Here is an 18,158-nt window from a genome sequence, read left to right on the forward strand (position 1 = left end):
ATAAATTCGTTCTCATTCGTTCTGATCTCATAACTGGTTGCTGAAAGGCTTCAATGACTCAGCGTGTCATCTGCTTCGACAACCGTGCATAATTTGATTAAATTACGGAATTTTCTATTCGGCAGGAGCGCAGCCTTGTTGAGCCGAAAATTTAGAAACCAAATTTTAAAGAGCTCTACTATATATATATATATATATATATATATATATATATATATATATAATGATCCTCATTAAATCATACGCATTTTGTTATAAAATGTTAGTCTTTAAATCATTTCTTCTTGCCTAATAATTATAACAACTTATATCTGATAGCCCTACATATTTTAAGTCTGCAGCTCAAGAGTCTATCTATAGTCACAAGATTATAATCTTGCCACGACTCTGAGCGACCACCACTCCAATCTCTAGACGTGTTATGCTCCATCATGTGTGATTACGACTGCGTAATTTTGCGTCTTAGTCCACTTATCTGATAACTGTAGACGAGGCCAATTTTTGTACATAATGAAATCTGTTAGTATTCTAGTTCTCGATGTTAATGACTTCGCCTTATTTCACGCTTCATTTTTTCATCTTGTCGAGTCGCATACAATAACGCGATGTAATGCGATGTTACCGCATCTGTGAAATTTTTCTTTATTGTATTAAAGCGAATAAAGCATTTTTTTCTTCATAAGCTAATCTGGTGGATAGTTGACGTTAGATAACATTTGTCACAGCGTGATTACCTTGTCAGTTCTCCTGATAAGTTTCTTCGGTAAATTAATCACCAGCCCATGCAGCCAGTCTTGGGAAACCCTCACGGTAGAACACTAGTGAGTGTGAATTACTATGATGCTTCTTGTCACATTCGTTTCGAAAAGCAATCACTCATACTTTAATTAGGTTAACTACCTTTTTTCTACTCTAACACTTTTCATATGTAAGGGAAACGTGATTTAACGTTTGCGATATCATCGTGTTCATTAGTTTCTCACCCGAAAAGCGTTCCTTCATCGCAAATCCACTTTAAATTTTTGTAGCATATCCGTAATTGGTTTTGTACAACAATCAACAATTTTTGTGATTAGTGTTGTGCGATGACTGGTAGAAAGAGAAAAAACGATGAAAAACGCGCACATTTGCTAAAAATTTGCAGCAATGACGAAACATCTTCGCCACTGGCTAACATGATCAGTGTGAAAGTTTTTATTCTGAAGAGATTTTATCCCATACTGTTTTTTCGAATATTGTTTTTGTAGAAAATTTAAACGCAAAATTGATCAGATTTCCCTGAAAATTGAACGTTGTTCGTTCCTTAGTCAAATAACTCCTGCTTCAAGAACGACTCAAATTTCACAAACGCTCGAGTTCGTGAAGAATCTAATATAACGACAACGGTTCATTGCACTGCGTTTTAATTCTACGATCCTAGGAGCTTGTATGAACATCCTACGGAGGGAATGTCTCCTAAGTTGACGCCATTTTGCTTATATCGGACAAGTTCCGGCATTAAAGTCGACTGAACTCAGTCTGAAGCGACAGGCCTACTACGCTGATTACCTCGGCGACGCTGCTTCTGATGAACTCTAATTAGCGGACTTGCCTACAATATCTTCAGAATATACGTGATGTCATTCTTATTTTATCCATTTATTCTTACTCGTGATAGTTTCATACTCATCACCATAACTGTGTGTGTTAATTAAAAAATATATAAAATGAGGAAACTATAGGCTATGCACACGTAGTCTCTTCAGTATTTTGAATGATAAAATAGACTCGAGCCAATACTATTGCATTTTGTATGTCGAAATTTTAAAATGTTATCCTCTCCGTTTGTCTGTGATCTTAATGGAGAGTTGGTGTGAACTTTCTGTACGATCAAGTAATTTGTCAATTAAGTAATTAATACAAGTAATTTGTCAATTGAATGAGTCACTGTCCGCACGAACGTATACTACTGTATTTGACACTTGATGGTAACAGCTGAGTGCTGTTTGCGTTTGGTTGCGAGTGGCGTTGGTCTTGTAGCTCCTAAGCTCTACACCGCCCGGCCCCGCCGATGCTTTTCTTTGTTAAAGATTTTAAATAACCATTATTTATTCCAGTCAATATATTTTCCGGCGAGATGAGTGACGGTCAAGAAGTCAGCAGGCCGGGCTGGCCGGCTGAAGCTGATGGTAAGATTTTATCATTAGTCATTTAATGTCGTACTGTCTGACGTCTGTGGTCGTGGTGACTGCCGACTGGTGAGTGGTCTGACTTGACAATGACAGGTTCAGCCTTCAGGTATGTGAGTAATGTGACTTATAATTATAGAAGTGTGGGAGCTGAATAAATCCCATGGCATGATCATGATGTCGATTCATGTACTTTCCTTAACTTGTCTGAAACTTTGAAGGAGATCCAATCATCCAAAAGCCCACATTTCAAAAAAATGCACCAAATGGGCTACCTAGGCCCTAGGGCAAGAGAGCCAGGTAAAGTATCCAAACATTTACGAAGTTAGCCTAAGCTCACTAGCTCAGCCTCAGTAAGCTCACTGGAATAACCAGTAGCTTTATATATGAATTCTGGATAAACATAAAAAATGGTGATAGGTAATCAGGTAATGTTATGGGTGGTTTTAATTTTTGAAAAAAAAAATTGATAAGAATAGGTCAGGATCTAATTTGTGAGTGAAACTAATTTTTAAAGTAAAACTAAAAATTTTACTTTATTTCAATGAAATAAAATAGCTCAAGGTCAAGGTCACTCAAGGACATAGGCTGGATTGGTGTAATCTGGATGAAATTTGTGAAATGATATGTATATTTGATGTTCATCCATGACCCAGGCTCCAGCAAGCTAGAAATTATTAGTGTTAAAATATTTATTGCAGATTAGCAATTAGGTACGTATCTAGGTTCTACTGTACAATTTTGATTAGGTAACTAGGTTCTAATGTAGTAAATGTACTCTGTCAATTCAAAGCTCAGTGATGATTGCTATTTGTTCATTTATTCATAACCAAAATCCAAATGAACCAATCCAGAAAATTGGACAGAATTTTCTAAACATGGTGAATAAAAATAATTTTTCCATGTGACTTTCTAAAGTGGCTGACAAAAATATGCTGTATATCTTAATTTTATAGCAAAAATGTAAAAAGGGTTATAGTAATGAAGAAAATTGTCTGTGAGCATGAGCATTTTTGTTTCATTCTGTAAATCCTAGGTGCTTTCTGCCAAATTTTCCAGTTAGGTTTGAGGTGATAAATATATATATGCTATCTGTTGTACAAGTTGGTAAGATTTATGGCCAATAACTTCATCACTGCCACTGACTTTTCACTTACGTTCAGGTGTAAAATATAATCTACCTCTTGAGCCATGACTAGAGCTTTCTTGCCTTTTTTGGAACTGCAATATTCCCACTTGATGAATGACCTCCTTTCTAATTGTCACTAAAAGTGCACAATCAGGCTGCAGGATTCCAAATATATACCTATTGAAAGTTTTTCAGTTTTGGCTGTAAGATTTCTGTAATAAGTACTAGTAAAATTCTAATTTTTCATGTGTTGCCTGTCTTCAAAAGAAACAATCAAATTTGTTAAAAAAACTGAGCCATAATTTTCTATCGTGATTCAAAAATTTTCTTAGCTATTATGTGGCAATCAAACCCACAAATTATAGTAATTCTATTTAGTATAATGGAATTTTTACCGACAAGCAGGAAGATATGTGCAGTTTCTGCCAAGTGGCAACCATTGACACTTGACAGTAAAAATGCTGTTAGTTAAGTTGTCACCCACTATGAATTTGCTTGAGATCAAATAAACTTTGTAGTCCGGTTGATTTTGAATTCTACATTTGTTCCTTTATCCTTTAGTTGCAGAACTAGCTATCCTCTTAGTGCAAGCTGCAGTAAGCACTTATATACTTGCATTTTTTTGTACTGAGAAACTTCCACTACCGTATGTGAATTATAGGTCTGCTAGATAATTGTTGATAAAATTGCTTAATGAAGCTGCAAGATTACCCAAAATATGTAATGATGTAACAAGGTAATTTAGTAAAAAGTTCAACTTTTAGATTTTATATGTCTTGCACTAGTCATGCTGTATACTAGTATAAATAAATTTCCAATCTACTACTGTCTAAAGCAGTGGTTCCCAAAGTGGGCGATATCGCCCCCCTAGGGGCAATGGAAAGATTTTGGGGGGCGGTAAGGAAGAAGAGGGCGTTTGGGGGGTGATAGGGGGGCGGTAGTCCGAAGTCAGAAGTTCGAACGTCTGTTTGACGATTTGTACACAACACGTGCAGCACATGACTTCCAGCGATGGGTTTTTCACCCAGATCTGTTTTTAAACCTCTCCTGGGTTTACGTCTAGGACAAATTAACGGCCAGACTCTCGGCCGATCTCACGGCCAATTTCCAATTCAATGTTCGAGTAATATCTCTCAAACAATGAACTTAACTCGATGAAACTTGGTATATTCATTAGGACCTAACGCGGTAATGTTAAGCTCGTGAATTTTTTTTTATTTTGCCTTCATTTGTTTTTGCCATAGTTGTATGGCAATACGGGCCGAAATTCACAGTACCGGGTAATCAAGAAATTTTTTCCAAACTATTGAGCAGATTCAAACGAAATTTTGAATTTACATTTTACAGTCCTTACTACCAAACGTTAATAATTAGCTCATGAAAATTTATTCGATTGTGCCTTTGATCGCGAGTTTTTTTCCATTTCACCTTCATTTGTGATTTAAACAGCAATATGTGCTTAAATTAGCAGTAATCAAGAAATTCCTTCCAAAACTACTGAATTTATTTGAACGAAACTTAGTATTTAAATACCTAACCTCAGCAACGGTGATGTTTAGCTCGCTACAATTTTTTCGTTTTGCCTTCGTTTGCGAGTTGTACGGCTATACGTATACGGATATACGTAAACGGCTCTTGGTTAAACCGGCCGGTAGAAAAGCCGGTCGTTCCTCCTATATCTGTATAACTCGCGAACGAAAGCAAACTAGAAAAATTGTCACGAGCTAAACATCACCGTTGAGAGGTTAGGTATTTATATACAAAGTTTTGTTGAAATCTGTTCAGTAGTTTAGAAGAAATTTCTTGATCGCCGCTAATGTAAGCGACAAATTATCCAGCGATACGGGCCGAATATAATGAAATGTGAAATCAAGAATGACTGTGAAATGAAAAAAAAATCGCAAACAAAGGTAAAATCGAAAATTTTTAAAAGCCAAAAAAGTCAACGCTTGGTATTTAGGAATGTATATTCAAAATTTTGTTCAAATCTGTTCAGTAGTTTGGAAGAAATTCTTTGATCACTGCGAATTTTGGCCTTTATCGCAATATAACTCACGAATAAAGGTGAAATTTAAAATTTTTTACAAGCTAAAAATCAACGTTAGGTACTGATGAATATATGTTCCAAGTTACCTTGAGCTGCGTTCATTAGTTTGTGAGATATTACTTGATAATTGAATTTGGAGATTGGCCACGAGTCCGGCCGTGAATTTGCCTGAGACGTCCTAGGTTTCTAGTGCTGAAACAGTTAAAACAGCATAAAAACATATTGGTTCACTAAATGGGGTTCTATTTGTGAAATACATATTTGTGTTTAACATTTATCTATTAAAATTGCAGCGTACTAAATTTCAAGAAAGGGGCGTATGTTTTTATATATGTCTGTGGGGGGCGCTAGAAGTTCACTAGGGAGTCAAAGGGGGCGCCAGCCTGAAAAAGTTTGGGAACCACTGGTCTAAAGTGTCAGGTATGTAAGTCTTTTCCATGAACTAGAAAAGAAAGGAGCATTTGGAAATTTTCATTCTTTTGACAATCATTCGAGAGCCAATCAAAAGCCTCTCTGTTATTTTGTCATGTTGTAGCTTCTATTGCCAAAGTTAAGGAATTACCAATATAATGTTTATTGCTGAGACTATTCATTAGAAATGAAGATTGGGCAAACATTGCTGTAACCTCACCTAAATTAAAAATATAACTCAGTACTCACTGCAGTGAGTGACAGAGAGCGCATTTTCTCATCGAGATAAACTTGAGGTCACAGATGGACGGACAGACAGACAGACGGACATGGCAAGCACAATAGTGCATTTTTTCCATAAATAAGAAAATGCACTAAAACATACTTTTACATGTTACCCACCTCAAAAATATCTTTAGTTATTTAAATATTTTTAAAAAATCCTAATTTTTGTTATGTTTTTAAACTTCTATCCTTGTAAATGTAAATCATGCTGAGATGTTCATTGCAGACGGGAATCCGACAAATGGCAGTGGGAGAGAAAGCCCCAGTGTCAGTGAAGGATCTTGGGTGACTGAGACAGGCTGCTTGGGATCCCGCTGCTGTGATCCCAAACAAGGCCCCTATAGATTTGTGGGCCTCGTCTTCATGTGCTTCCTTGGTTTTGGTTTGTAGATATACATTATACAACTGATGTTTCTTCAACTGATGAATTCAAAATTTGTTTTCAGCATTGTGATAGAAATACCTTGCTGTTCTATATATAAGCTTTTTACAGAAATGAAAGTTTCTCTGACTTGTTACCTCTTAATTAGAAAAAAAATAATTGTTGTTTCCTGACTTCATTATTATTGATTAATTATTCTCAAACAGGTAAACCTTTCTAATTTATATTATCTTTTGTACTAGGAAGCAATTAGGCTTCTAAGAATGAAACCTTTCCTACCATGAACTTTTCCAATAACTTGAGGCAAGGAAGGAGATTATTTGAAAGAGTTTGCTCTCAAAACCCTTCTATTACATCAAAAACTTCACTATGCTGGTTGAATTAATTTTATGTTGATGCAACTGCTGCAATTATTATGCCACTACCTAATCAAGTATTTAGGTATTTATGTAGGTACATTTTGCAAATTGGAATCTGTAATGCTTGAACAATTCCAAGTGTTCTCATAAGTAACTTGTGTACAGGCTCCTACTTCTGTTATGACACTCCAGCTTCGTTACAAAACGAGATCAAGACAGATATGAATGTCTCAACTCTGCAGTTCTCCACCCTGTATTCTCTATACTCATGGCCGAATGTTGTGCTGTGCTTTGTTGGTGGCTTCCTCATTGACAGGCAAGCAATACTATGATGACATTAATTCTACGAATGTGTTTAACTAAAGCAAGTTTAAATTTCATATTACTGCATTTTTTGTGGAAAATACAAGAAGCTTTTTTATCCTTTTTGCATATGATTTATTGTAATTCTAACTCAGGTTGTTAAAATCGACATTCATTAAATACTAAAAGTCAACAAACTAGTGACTTTTTGATCCCCAAAATTATTGAGTGTTCTTCATGACTAATGCCACCTGACCTCTATTTTCTAGTTTTTTTTTTTATTTGCTACATCTGTTGTAATAAATCTATTAATCTATAAAACATTTATTTATTTCATTCTTTTCTCTGCAGAATATTCGGGATCAGACTGGGTACGCTCATCTTCTCAACAATTGTGACTGTTGGTCACTTCGTCTTTTCATTTGGTGCACTTATTAATGCATTCTGGTGCATGCAACTTGGACGATTCATTTTTGGGTTTGTCCCAATAAGGGATCAGGTTATTCTGTTTATAAAATAATATAGTCTTTGCTTATTCTTTAATGTAAAATATATACAAAATTATCTTAATAACTTAACAAGTGAATTTAGGAATTCCAAACGTCTTATTAGTCAAAAATGTCTCCCTTTATGAGAGTGTGAATTCATACAAGAAACTCTTTAAAGGATATCCTTAGTTAGAGCATTCATCCCTCTGTATGTACAATTGCTTTTAATACTGGACTGGAGTCAATGATTACATCTCACTATTTAGGAAGTTGAATGGTTAGAATTTGTACAGTGTCGGTGGTGAGAGCTTGGCAGTAGCACAGAATGCCTACACCGTAAGCTGGTTCAAAGGCAAGGAGTTGAACACCGTGTTTGGCCTGATGCTGAGCATGGCCAGAGTAGGCTCTACCGTCAACTTCCTTGTCATGGAGCCCATCTATAACTGGGTTGATCAGACGCAGGACGGACATGTTACTTTGGGAATTACCCTTGCCATTGGTAAGGCTGCAAGGGTCGTGTTACGATAAACATCATTTTGAATGCAATGAACAGGAAAATAATTATTTTTTTTTATTGAGTAAAAATTATTAAATTTTAAAATTCTTGACCTTTGTTGTAACTTCAGTCAATGGAGTAACTTATATATTTGTTGAAGGCTCTATAAAGATATATGTAGAACTATCTATGCTTACAAGTATTTAATGATTTACTAAATAATGAAGCTTTCAAATTCTAACAACTCTGTTGCCTACCTCATTATGATTACCGGTACCTATGTGAATAGCCAAAATTTTTTGTTCTCCATTTTGATTGTTCAGGGTAAAATGATTTATAATCACACATTTCTTATCATGAATTGTTTTGTTGAGAAATCCCTACTTAGAAGCTGAAGTGACTTTTTTTTCAGGTGGCTTTACTTGCATATTCTCGCTTACATGCGCCATAGTTCTTGCTATCTTAGATAGAAGACGAAGCAAAGTTCTACGTGTGGCATCAGCTGAAGTTGGAGAGAAAATTCAACTGAAAGATATCGGTAAATTCCCGCTGAGCTTCTGGCTGATCAGCGTCATCTGTGTCACCTTCTACTCTGCCATCTTCCCTTTCATTGGACTCTCCAAGTGCGTGTATAATTATTTGAGACAAAATATTGTGTAGTATTATTGAAAAATAGGTATTACCAAAATCAAAGCCATTCTATCAGTCCATGCGAATTGTATGGATATTATTGGTAACACTCCTTAGTATCCCTAGTATTTGTTTCGGACGTAGCAGTCCCGGGCCACGACGGATCGCCGCCTCTTGACTATCGCACATACGCCCTCATTTGGGCCAGCTGATGCACAATGATGCTGCTTGCTTCTCGCCGCTACAGAGGAGGTCAATCAGGGATTGTGCTCAGGAACACGTCTAGTCGTCTCTTGAAGGTCTCCAGGGTGAACTCCCCCTCTCTTGGGTAGGACGTTAAACAGCCTCGACCCTGCCACGGAAAGTGATCCTTCCCGCTGGAATTGAAATCTGACCGCCGATCTGTTAAGTAGTGTGGGGATCTTGCACAGACTACCCCTTCTCTCGTTATGATGTGTCTCAATCCTGAAGGTCTCGCTCACTGACTAAGTCGCTTCAACTCCCAGTGGTTCAACTCCTCCATCCCTCTGATCCTGGAGGTGAAAGTTCGTTGGACCCCTCCCAGTTGCCGCACTGCGCTGAGTGTGAACGGGGTCTAGAACGGGCTGCAGTATTCAAGGATTGGTTTTACAAGGGCTCTAAAGAGTGTGATCATTGGTTCTGCTTCTCTCGTTTTGAACGTCCGTCAGATCCACCCCATCTGTCGCCTACCTCGTGCGGTTATTGCCGCTATGAGATCACCAAACTTGACCTGAGTATTCATCTACACTCCTAGATTGCGAACGAGTCGCTTCTCTTCGATTTCCGAGTTGTCAGGTGCAAGGAAGTGGTGCTCCATACCAGCTCTTCCACTACCTCTTGTTTCTCAGAACCTCAAACTTGGTCCCGTTGAACTGCATGTTGTTCACTTGGGCCCAGTCATATATTGCAGAGAGGTCTTCTTGCAATCTCTCGCTGTCCGTTATGATCGTTAGAATCCTGGTGTAGTCCGCTAATAACGATGCGGTGACGTGGTTCACTGCCACATCTATGTCGGCGATATGAATGAGGAAGAGGATTGGGCCGAATACCGTTCCCTGTGGTAGGTACTCCACTCATCACCCTAGCCTCGCTCGATCTCGAGCCTCCAACAACGACCGCTTGTAGTCTTTCTGTTAGGAAGCTGTGGATCCATGCCAGCAATTCACCTCCGACCCCCAGTAATCTGAAAATTCCTGAAGAGCTCTTCATGGTAAACTTTGTCAAACGCATTTGCCAAGTCCAAATACACCACGCCCCTCCAGCATGGCCAGGATTTGGTGGTGATGCTCCAATAACTGCGACAAATAGGAGCGATTTCGTCTAAAACCGCGTTGCCTTCTGTTGAAAAGGTCCGCTTCCTCCATGTACTGCATCAAACTTATCAAATTCTTTGATTACCGGTACGTCTGATGTTAATGTAACCGGCCTGTAATTTTGGGGTTTATCTCTCGCACCTCTTTGTAGATTGGGGTTATTAGTCCTAATATCAGGCCGCTAGGGATGTTTCCTTTTCTTAATAATGTTTTCCAGAGCAAAGTCAGAGGGACCTTTAGTGTACCGACACATTTTTTCAGTAACACTACAGGCCCGGGAGCCTAATAAGTCGATAATTCTTGGATGCCCCTCTCTAGATCCGGTGTTTCAAATTCAATGTTCATCAGCACCTGCCCTCCTGGTAGTTCTTGAATGACTCCAATTTTGTTCTCCTGTCTTGAGTATCGGGGTTTGCTGAATACTTTTTCAAACTTCGCTTCTAGCAGTTCGCACATGCCCTGGTCGTCTCCAATAAGGACATCGTTATTTTTCAGAGGCCCCACTGAGGTTCTGATTTTGACCTTTGACTGGGCATATATGTAGAAATATTTGGGATTTTCTCGAATTGCAGACACAGCTCGCGTCTCCGCAACTTCAGTGTCCTTAATTTTCTCCTTTAGATGTTCCAGCCTCCGCCGCTCCATATTCCTGGAGGCGGCCGTTATCTGGTTGTTCAAGCTCACTCGTTTTCTCATGAGGATCCGTCTGTGCCTCGGAATTATGTGCCGTTTGGGGGTTGTTTTCCTGGCGGATGGATGACGTGCGCATGCCTTCAGTAACACTTCGCACAGTTTGTTGTACATTGCTTCGGCGTTTAACTCCAGGAACTCAGATCTCCAGTCGATTTAGAGGAATTCGTTCCCAATGGCCTCAGTCTGTTCTTCGATGATGAAAATTTAGCCCAGCTAGCACCTCGAGGTGTAGGTCTAGGCTGGTTCACCCTCTCAATTGTTGTCTCGACACCCACTAGTCGATGGTTTGACAGTGCGGTCTCCTCAAGACGAATATCAGCAACCAGTTCTTCATTGCTGGTGAAGAATAGATCCAGGATATTGTGATCTCTGGTTGGCACCAGCACTTGTTGACTTAGCAAGGGCTTCTTCGCGAATCGAAGTAGTTTTATTGCCTGGTTTTTGGCCTAATCTCTGCGCCGTTCTAAACAGTCCGAGTGTGGCCATCGTATGTGTGGTAGGTTGAAATCTCCCGCAACCACAATATTTGGGGAAGGTTCACCCAAGTTGGCCACCTCTGTTTCTATTCTCTCGAGAGTTTCATTGAATTTTTCCGGCGGCAGTCAGGCGGTTGGTATGCGCTATGATAGTTGGAGATATGAGATGTATAGTATAACATGCTCCGCATATCCATTGTAGCCTAAGTGCAGGGGAACTGTTTTTGCCGCGAGGGAGTTTCTGAGGTAGACTATAACGCCTCCTTTTTTCCTCCCTTCTTTTCGGTCTGCTTGGTAATGTTCAAATCTTTTCATTTCGATTTCTCCCTCTTGGATAACTTCTCTTAGGTGCGACTCGGTTAAGGCAAGCACGATTATTCCTTATGTCTCAGCAATTTCTTCAAGCACGCCGATCGTGTGGCGTTTTTTTCTTGGGAAGAGCTCCTCTATGTTGGCTATCATGATGCCAGACTCTTCATTTCCATGCGTTCTTAGTTGCTGCAACACTGCCCTGCCAGGGGTCTCTGGCTCTGCAGCTATTGCATTTGTTGCTGTGATTTCTGCTGTTTTTTCGTGCAATATCAACAGCTGCTGCTTTTGTTTTGAATCTGATCTACTTGCCTCTGCAGGCCTAACAAATTACTGCGACTGAAACCGAGTCCTCTTTGTTGTTCTTCACTCCGGTAGGTTGTGCTGGCCGGTGCGGTAAATATTGGAACCGCCCTGTTGTTCCTTTGATTATAATAGATTTGCCCTTCCCAGAACTGATTTTTTGTAACCATGTAATTTTTTTCTGAAGTCTTGAGTTTGCAGGTCGAATCTATCCGGTGTTCAGGATAGATTCGACCGAATATCAGTTCCGTCTCTCTTCGGCGTTACCTCTCGCCTGCAGGTTGAGCCTAAGGTGATGAAACCGACTGTTATCTAGTTTGCAAGCTACATTTTTAATAGTATTGCAACAAAAGAATGGATGATAGTATTGACAGACTCTCCCAATTTTGAATCCTCGTTGATTTTTGCTTCCAAATGTTAAAAATTTGTGACAGATCTTAGGGTGACAATAATTACAGTTCATTCCTTTATTCTCCAAATCGTACTTGCCCTGAAGATATCTACAGCAAACGCGTTTCTTAAACACGCGTTCGTTCTTTCGCGTTCGAACGCTTTCTTTCTTAACAGTTAAATGCCTCTTATTCAAGGCATTTAAATGCGAGAGGGGAGTGGCACCGTTGCGGTAAAGGGTTGGGGCGGGCGGGGTACCATGTCGGGCAGCAGTGAGGGAGGCGTGAGTAGAGGGTAACCGCGCCTAAGTAGTACAGAGGGACCCATTCATGGTAGGCCAATTTCTCCCACGCTAGAACAGCTTGCACACTCTCCGTGCCTTCTTTGACCCACCCCTCGTTTATCACGCATTTTCTGCATATGAATGACGTTCTAGTATTTAAGTATCTTGCAAGTTGGTATTCTGGAATTAATGAACATTCGAAGTGACAAAACTGTCGGCATGAGTAAAATCTTAGTGCCAATTGTCAAAATTACGTTTGTTGCATTCCAGACATTCTCCGGTAGGTTTACTAACACAGACTTTGGCCGCCGTGTTTACTGAACAATGCACTTTTCTTTGGTAACTTTTTATTCACTCTCTCTTACTGCTAATCCTGAACATTTTTTTTTTTATTTTTGACTGAACTTCTAGGCAATTTACTGACGTCCGTTACGCCTCACGGCCACAAGCAAAACTCAAATGCAGTCAATGACTCATGTCTTACTATTTCCTTCTTGATTGTCTTTTCGGCGCGTTTCAGAATATAAACCAGCATATGATTCTTTTGCTCTCTTTATATAAATTCAATGTTTCAAGTATCTTCAACGGAAGATTTTTCACGTGAACAAATGTGTTGCTCTGTGGTTATCTATTTATAAGTAGTTTAGTTTTGTATCACTCAGGACAGTTTTGTTGTGCAGAGTTTTCTTCATGTACAAGTACGGGCTAAGCAGTGCTAAAGCGAACACTGTGTCCAGCATCGTGTACATCATCTCAGCGTTTGCGTCACCAATGTTTGGCTTTGTCGTGGACAAGACGGGACGTAACATCATGTGGGTTGGCCTTGCCTGCCTTGTCACCATGGGCGCACATGCGATCATGGCCTTCACATTCATCAACCCCTACATCCCTATGGTCCGTTGGTATCATCATGACTCTGAAATTATAAACGGAGAGAACTGATGTAGCTAAAGTTCATTTACTGCCGCTGCTAACATCGCATCTCCTTTAATACTTTACTTAACAGATCGTTTGCTATGTCACGAAAAACCATTACTGAAGGAATCTTTACTGAATAACATCATTACATCCCTGTGCCTTTATTGTCAGTTTATCCAAGTCAGCGTTGGAATTAAATTTTCACCTTTAAATCTGTTTTCACCTTTACATTAATTGATTGCAGGAATTTATCAGTCTTGAAGAGCATAAGTCGTGAATATTACACTTAGATGATGCACAGATAATTACTTAAAACTATATTTCAGTGCATTATGGGCCTGTCTTACTCGTTGTTGGCGAGCTCTCTTTGGCCAATGGTGGCTCTCATCCTGCCCGAGTCGCAGCTGGGCACTGCTTACGGCATGTGAGAATTAGTGGCCGAAATGAGCGGCAACGTCATGATTTCTGAGACGTTTTCATTAGGCACTAAGAAATTCCAAAAAGCAAAACGCAGCTTTATTGGCAACACTTCTCTGAGAAGCTTTAATATTGATTTAGTTACTAATTTATTGATGCAGGAAGTTTCGCTATAAAAAATGTTGGGGGTTATCCGCTCAACAATCCTGTAATTGTTTTGATTTTTACTATGGGCGCTTGCAATTAATTTGCATTCAATTCCATCATCAGGATTTTATTTAAATTATTGACCTCTGACTGACTGACTGACTGAGCTTTTTTTGTGTAATTTTTTCACTCGTTCTCGTATTTTTCAAGATCTTTCCGCTGTTTCTATTTCATGTATTTTCCTCCTTTTACATGTTCTTGTTTCTGCAGAATGCAGAGTATCCAAAACCTGGGGCTGGCGCTGATCAGCATGCTATCAGGATTTGTAGTTGACAACTACGGCTACCTGATGCTGGAAGTGCTCAACCTGATATGTCTCAGCCGTGAGTATCGCTCATCACTGTTATTGCTCTTCACTTGGCACGCAGAAATGTCCCAAGGGATCTTGAGGACACCTAATTTACTCTCATTCTCCACTCATGTTTCTAATACCAACTAAAAGCCCCTTTGACTTTCCTCTCCGAGGTACACTTTGCAGGCTCTTACTATTTTTTCAGCGGGTTTTTCCTGTTTATCTAAACGGTAAATTCTGAAAGCAGAGTTTTTTTAATTACGGTATTCATTCGAAATTAAAAATAAATTTATTAGTAAAAGTTTTGATTGGATTTTTTCAAGTTACTGTATGCGGTTCCCATTTGGAATCGCAAAATCCCATTGATGCTGTGTAGAAACATTGACGTGCTTGGCTCTCAGTGGCTGTGGGCAGCACGGGCGTGATCTACGTGGTAGACATGATACAAGACGGCGGCTACCTCATGAAGCCTAACAAGGAGCGAGGCATTGTGTCTCCTCGGGTGGAAAAACTTATGAAAGAAGCCGCACTCAAGAAGATCAGTGAGAACGAGGACAAGGATGGCAAGCTGTCAAAAACTGATGAGGGTGAAAAGGTCGTCATGGAGGAAATTGAAAAAAAGAAGCCAGTCGACCAGGACAGCAAAGTCGGCATTGCCGTTAACGAAGGTTATGAAACTTCTGAGGACGAGCCTAAATTTGAAGAGAAGAATTCGGTCGCAATTGTGACTGTAAAAGCATCGTCCGACGACCATGAAGACGATGTATCTTCTTCGTCGTCAGATTCTGAAGTTTCCGCCAGAAGCTCGTCATCTGGTTCGTCCTCCATCAGTGAAGTCAACGACGAGAAATCGGTTTCTTCGACAGACGATGAAATAGCGTCTAGACACCCACCAAACGACGACTTAGACGATTCAGAAAAAATAACTTGTTTCTAACGAAGGGAATTACTTGCGATGGATGAACAACATATTCCAATGAAGGTAAGTCATTGTGTGGTTATTTTTTCCCGTTTTGGCTATACTTTAAGTATTTTAAGAAATTTCCTCTGTAGATCGGCTGGCTTCAATTTACAACGCTTCAATGTATTCTCTGATTGTGCGGATTAAAATTGAACAGCGGCTATAAGAGACCGTTCACAACAACTTTTGGCCTCTGTTATTTAAACTAGAGACGTTCTATGTGGAAAACTTCAACCGAAATTGGTATTGCTGTAGTCATGTGTTCCTATTGTCTCCTGTAGAATATACAATTTCTACTTATTCTATAATTCGTACACTGCAACATATTTTTCAATTGCTGTTGATTTATATTGATTACATTATGGCGGTAGATAGAGCTTTCCTTGAGTTTCAGCACCGGACGTTGCATCGTGGAATAATTCCTAAATTTTTTGTGGAATAATTAATTATTTGTACTGATGTCTTATCAGTAGTACCTATACTGTTTTGTGATCATCCTACTTCTAGGTTAATTCATTTTATTGTGTCCATGGGTCCGATCAGCTAAATTGTTCATACGTATGAAAATAGTAATACATGTGATTTTGAGTATCATTTTGGAAGGAATAGAATTGAATATTCATCAAATCTGTTCCGCTTTAGTATGTATTTTGTATGTAGAATTTTATGTCTCGTGTCAGTCTCGTAATTCTTCGTTTTTATCCCATTTTCTTGCAGGGGGCGTTGTCAACTGTCTGTATTCAATGAATTGTTAATTCTACCTAGTCTTTGTACGATGTGAGGCTTGTGTGTAAATTTACGTAAGTTATCCATGCATTTACTCAAGCCTTACAATGCCATGTGATTTTCTAAGTAATACGCTGCACGTTGGTTGTTCGATTTATTTGTTGCTCATTTCTGGTTATGACATTACTTGTGTGTGGGTACACAGTTGCTTTCGTGTCTACTATCGTGATCTGGCTGAGCGATGCTACAGGCGACGGGGCACTCAACCTGAGCGTGTCGCAGCGGTCGGACAGAGACCGACGAACTGAGAGCAGGTATTGTCTGGGGCCTTTAGGAGCCCGGACAGATGGCAGGTATTGTCAGTTGTCAGGAAAAACTGCTCGTCTGTCTCCAAGAGAGTGATTTAACATTCTCCAACGTGTGGTTTATGCAAGATAATTATCGATTACAATACTGATACATTTTTTAGACCCCATCTTTTTTGTCGAAACCACATCTGTTCTTTATTGTTTCAGTTCTCTACTTTACTCATCCGAAGATAGATGGCTAGTTTGATTTCATTATAATTGAAAGCCAAAAAAAATAATCGAAAATAGTCATTACTAAATTTTTATTCTAGTGCATGAGAATTTGCCGATTTCCGCAACGAATATTTTTGCCTTGTTTTCTCCGCATTTGTTATCTTGATATTTTCGTGTTTCCAGATCTCTTTTGGAAGAAGAGGAAGAGTGACGCCCTACTGATGCCCGACTTCAGACCATCAGAAAACTTTCAGATCGCTTTTTTGTGGGCATTGTTTCCAGAAGATTCACTCTGTTACCGCTGCTGAAGTGATACATATTTTGTCTTGTTCAAGTTATTTATGTCGATAATATGTTCCTGTACATATATTATACAAGCGTGCGTTTTTCGGTATATCAACACACACATTCCATCGCGTGTGATTATATTGTCAATTGGTTCTCATGTACAGACAACCTGAAATCCAAGTTGCTTATGTCAAATGTAGACGAGATAACTTCTTTCACCTTGATTATTTTAATCTAGTTTTGAGTCTATTTCCTGATGGGCTATTCTCTTTAAAATCGATCCAGTGCACTTGGCATTATTGGACTCCTTCAAGCATGCTCCTATCTTCGAGACGAAGGACGTGATTTTTGGACTAAAGATCGCTGATCTTAAGCCTTACCTTGTGTATTTTAAACCAGTAATATTTTGCGCTATCGGGCATATCTTCTATATTGTAGAATGCGTGGCATGGCTCAGTACAAATACTATATCAACTTCAACGGCTGTGATGATGATGTCATCCTTAGACTGAATACTTAGCTTCATTCCCTTAGCTCATCGTCTCAGGATCGCTCACTGATTGACGTCATATTTCAGAATTTAGAGTAAAATTTCTCAGAGTAGAAAACTGCATGCACAGTTTTACTCACGGTTGTGCCAAGGAATAATCAGGAATAATTTCTAATCAGGAATAAGAAGTTGGCGTGAAAATAAATTTGTTTAGACCTTTTATCTTTCCACTTCTGATCTAAGGAGGAAATTTGTTGCATATTTGAAGTCGGATATGATATTGTATATCTATCTCAGTTACATGATGTAATAACCAAAGAATAGCGTTCTAAATGGGTTGATGGTCAATGTTGTATTCGCCATTCCGATTCTCATCAAGGAGTTATAAAGTTCATCAGTTGTGTTCATCTTAGGAACATATTTATTTATAGTAGCTTTATTTTTGAATCCTGTGAAGACTTTTTTAAATGAAATGTTTAATAAAATTTTCACCTATTCTGTTCATGATTGTTCTCTTCTTCTTCATTAGCATTTCAATCGACAATTCGGTCGTGTAGCGATTGAAAGTAAGACTTTACTGACCAGATGGCCAGCGTGCACTGGTCTTCGCTGAAGCCCTACTTGCCAATTGAACGCAGTCTATTTTCTTACTTGAAACTATTAATAATAGTTGAACAAATAGTTAAGTTGATAACAGTGGCGATCGAACAATAATCACCCAGTAAAAGTAATCTCCCAGTAAAAAAATCTTAGATATACCTTTAGATTGAATATTACTTCAATCATGCCTACGTGAAGGTTTGTGAACGACGTGCCTAAAGAAGTAAAGTTCAGACACAGGCGTCTTCTGTT

The 18,158-nt window shown here is 39.0% G+C and overlaps 1 protein-coding gene across 4 annotated transcripts; it reads left to right on the forward strand.

Annotated features, from left to right (window-relative positions):
• The first annotated feature begins 793 nt into the window (after positions 1 to 793).
• Positions 794 to 17,808, forward strand: LOC108681161 (major facilitator superfamily domain-containing protein 1). 4 transcript variants are annotated; one of them, XM_018170159.2, is made up of 12 exons: positions 794 to 821; positions 2,097 to 2,168; positions 6,267 to 6,422; positions 6,947 to 7,097; positions 7,436 to 7,561; positions 7,866 to 8,071; positions 8,481 to 8,691; positions 13,167 to 13,380; positions 13,731 to 13,828; positions 14,239 to 14,351; positions 14,722 to 15,302; positions 16,213 to 16,274. In XM_018170159.2, exons 2-11 carry the CDS (start codon positions 2,117 to 2,119, stop codon positions 15,255 to 15,257), a joined length of 1,863 nt encoding a protein of 620 aa, XP_018025648.1. In that variant the 5' UTR covers positions 794 to 821; positions 2,097 to 2,116; the 3' UTR covers positions 15,258 to 15,302; positions 16,213 to 16,274. The 4 variants fall into 4 exon arrangements, with proteins under 4 accessions (XP_018025648.1, XP_018025649.1, XP_047736354.1 ...); XM_018170160.2 differs by lacking the exons at positions 794 to 821; positions 16,213 to 16,274 and adding an exon at positions 16,712 to 17,808 and having other exon boundaries at positions 1,519 to 2,168; XM_047880398.1 differs by lacking the exon at positions 794 to 821 and having other exon boundaries at positions 1,519 to 2,168.
• The last annotated feature ends 350 nt before the right edge of the window (positions 17,809 to 18,158 follow it).

Source organism: Hyalella azteca, unplaced genomic scaffold (genome assembly GCF_000764305.2).
Source record: "Hyalella azteca isolate HAZT.00-mixed unplaced genomic scaffold, Hazt_2.0.2 contig5366, whole genome shotgun sequence".
Lineage (NCBI taxonomy): Eukaryota > Metazoa > Arthropoda > Malacostraca > Amphipoda > Hyalellidae > Hyalella > Hyalella azteca.

Bases quoted from the DNA above. Each gene is read 5' to 3' on its own strand.
- LOC108681161 (XM_018170159.2), top strand. From the start codon at position 2,117: ATGAGTGACGGTCAAGAAGTCAGCAGGCCGGGCTGGCCGGCTGAAGCT. The intron at 7,098-7,435 runs GCAAGCAATACT...TTTTCTCTGCAG, and splicing joins GGTGGCTTCCTCATTGACAG to AATATTCGGGATCAGACTGG. The intron at 14,352-14,721 runs GTGAGTATCGCT...CTTGGCTCTCAG, and splicing joins CAACCTGATATGTCTCAGCC to TGGCTGTGGGCAGCACGGGC.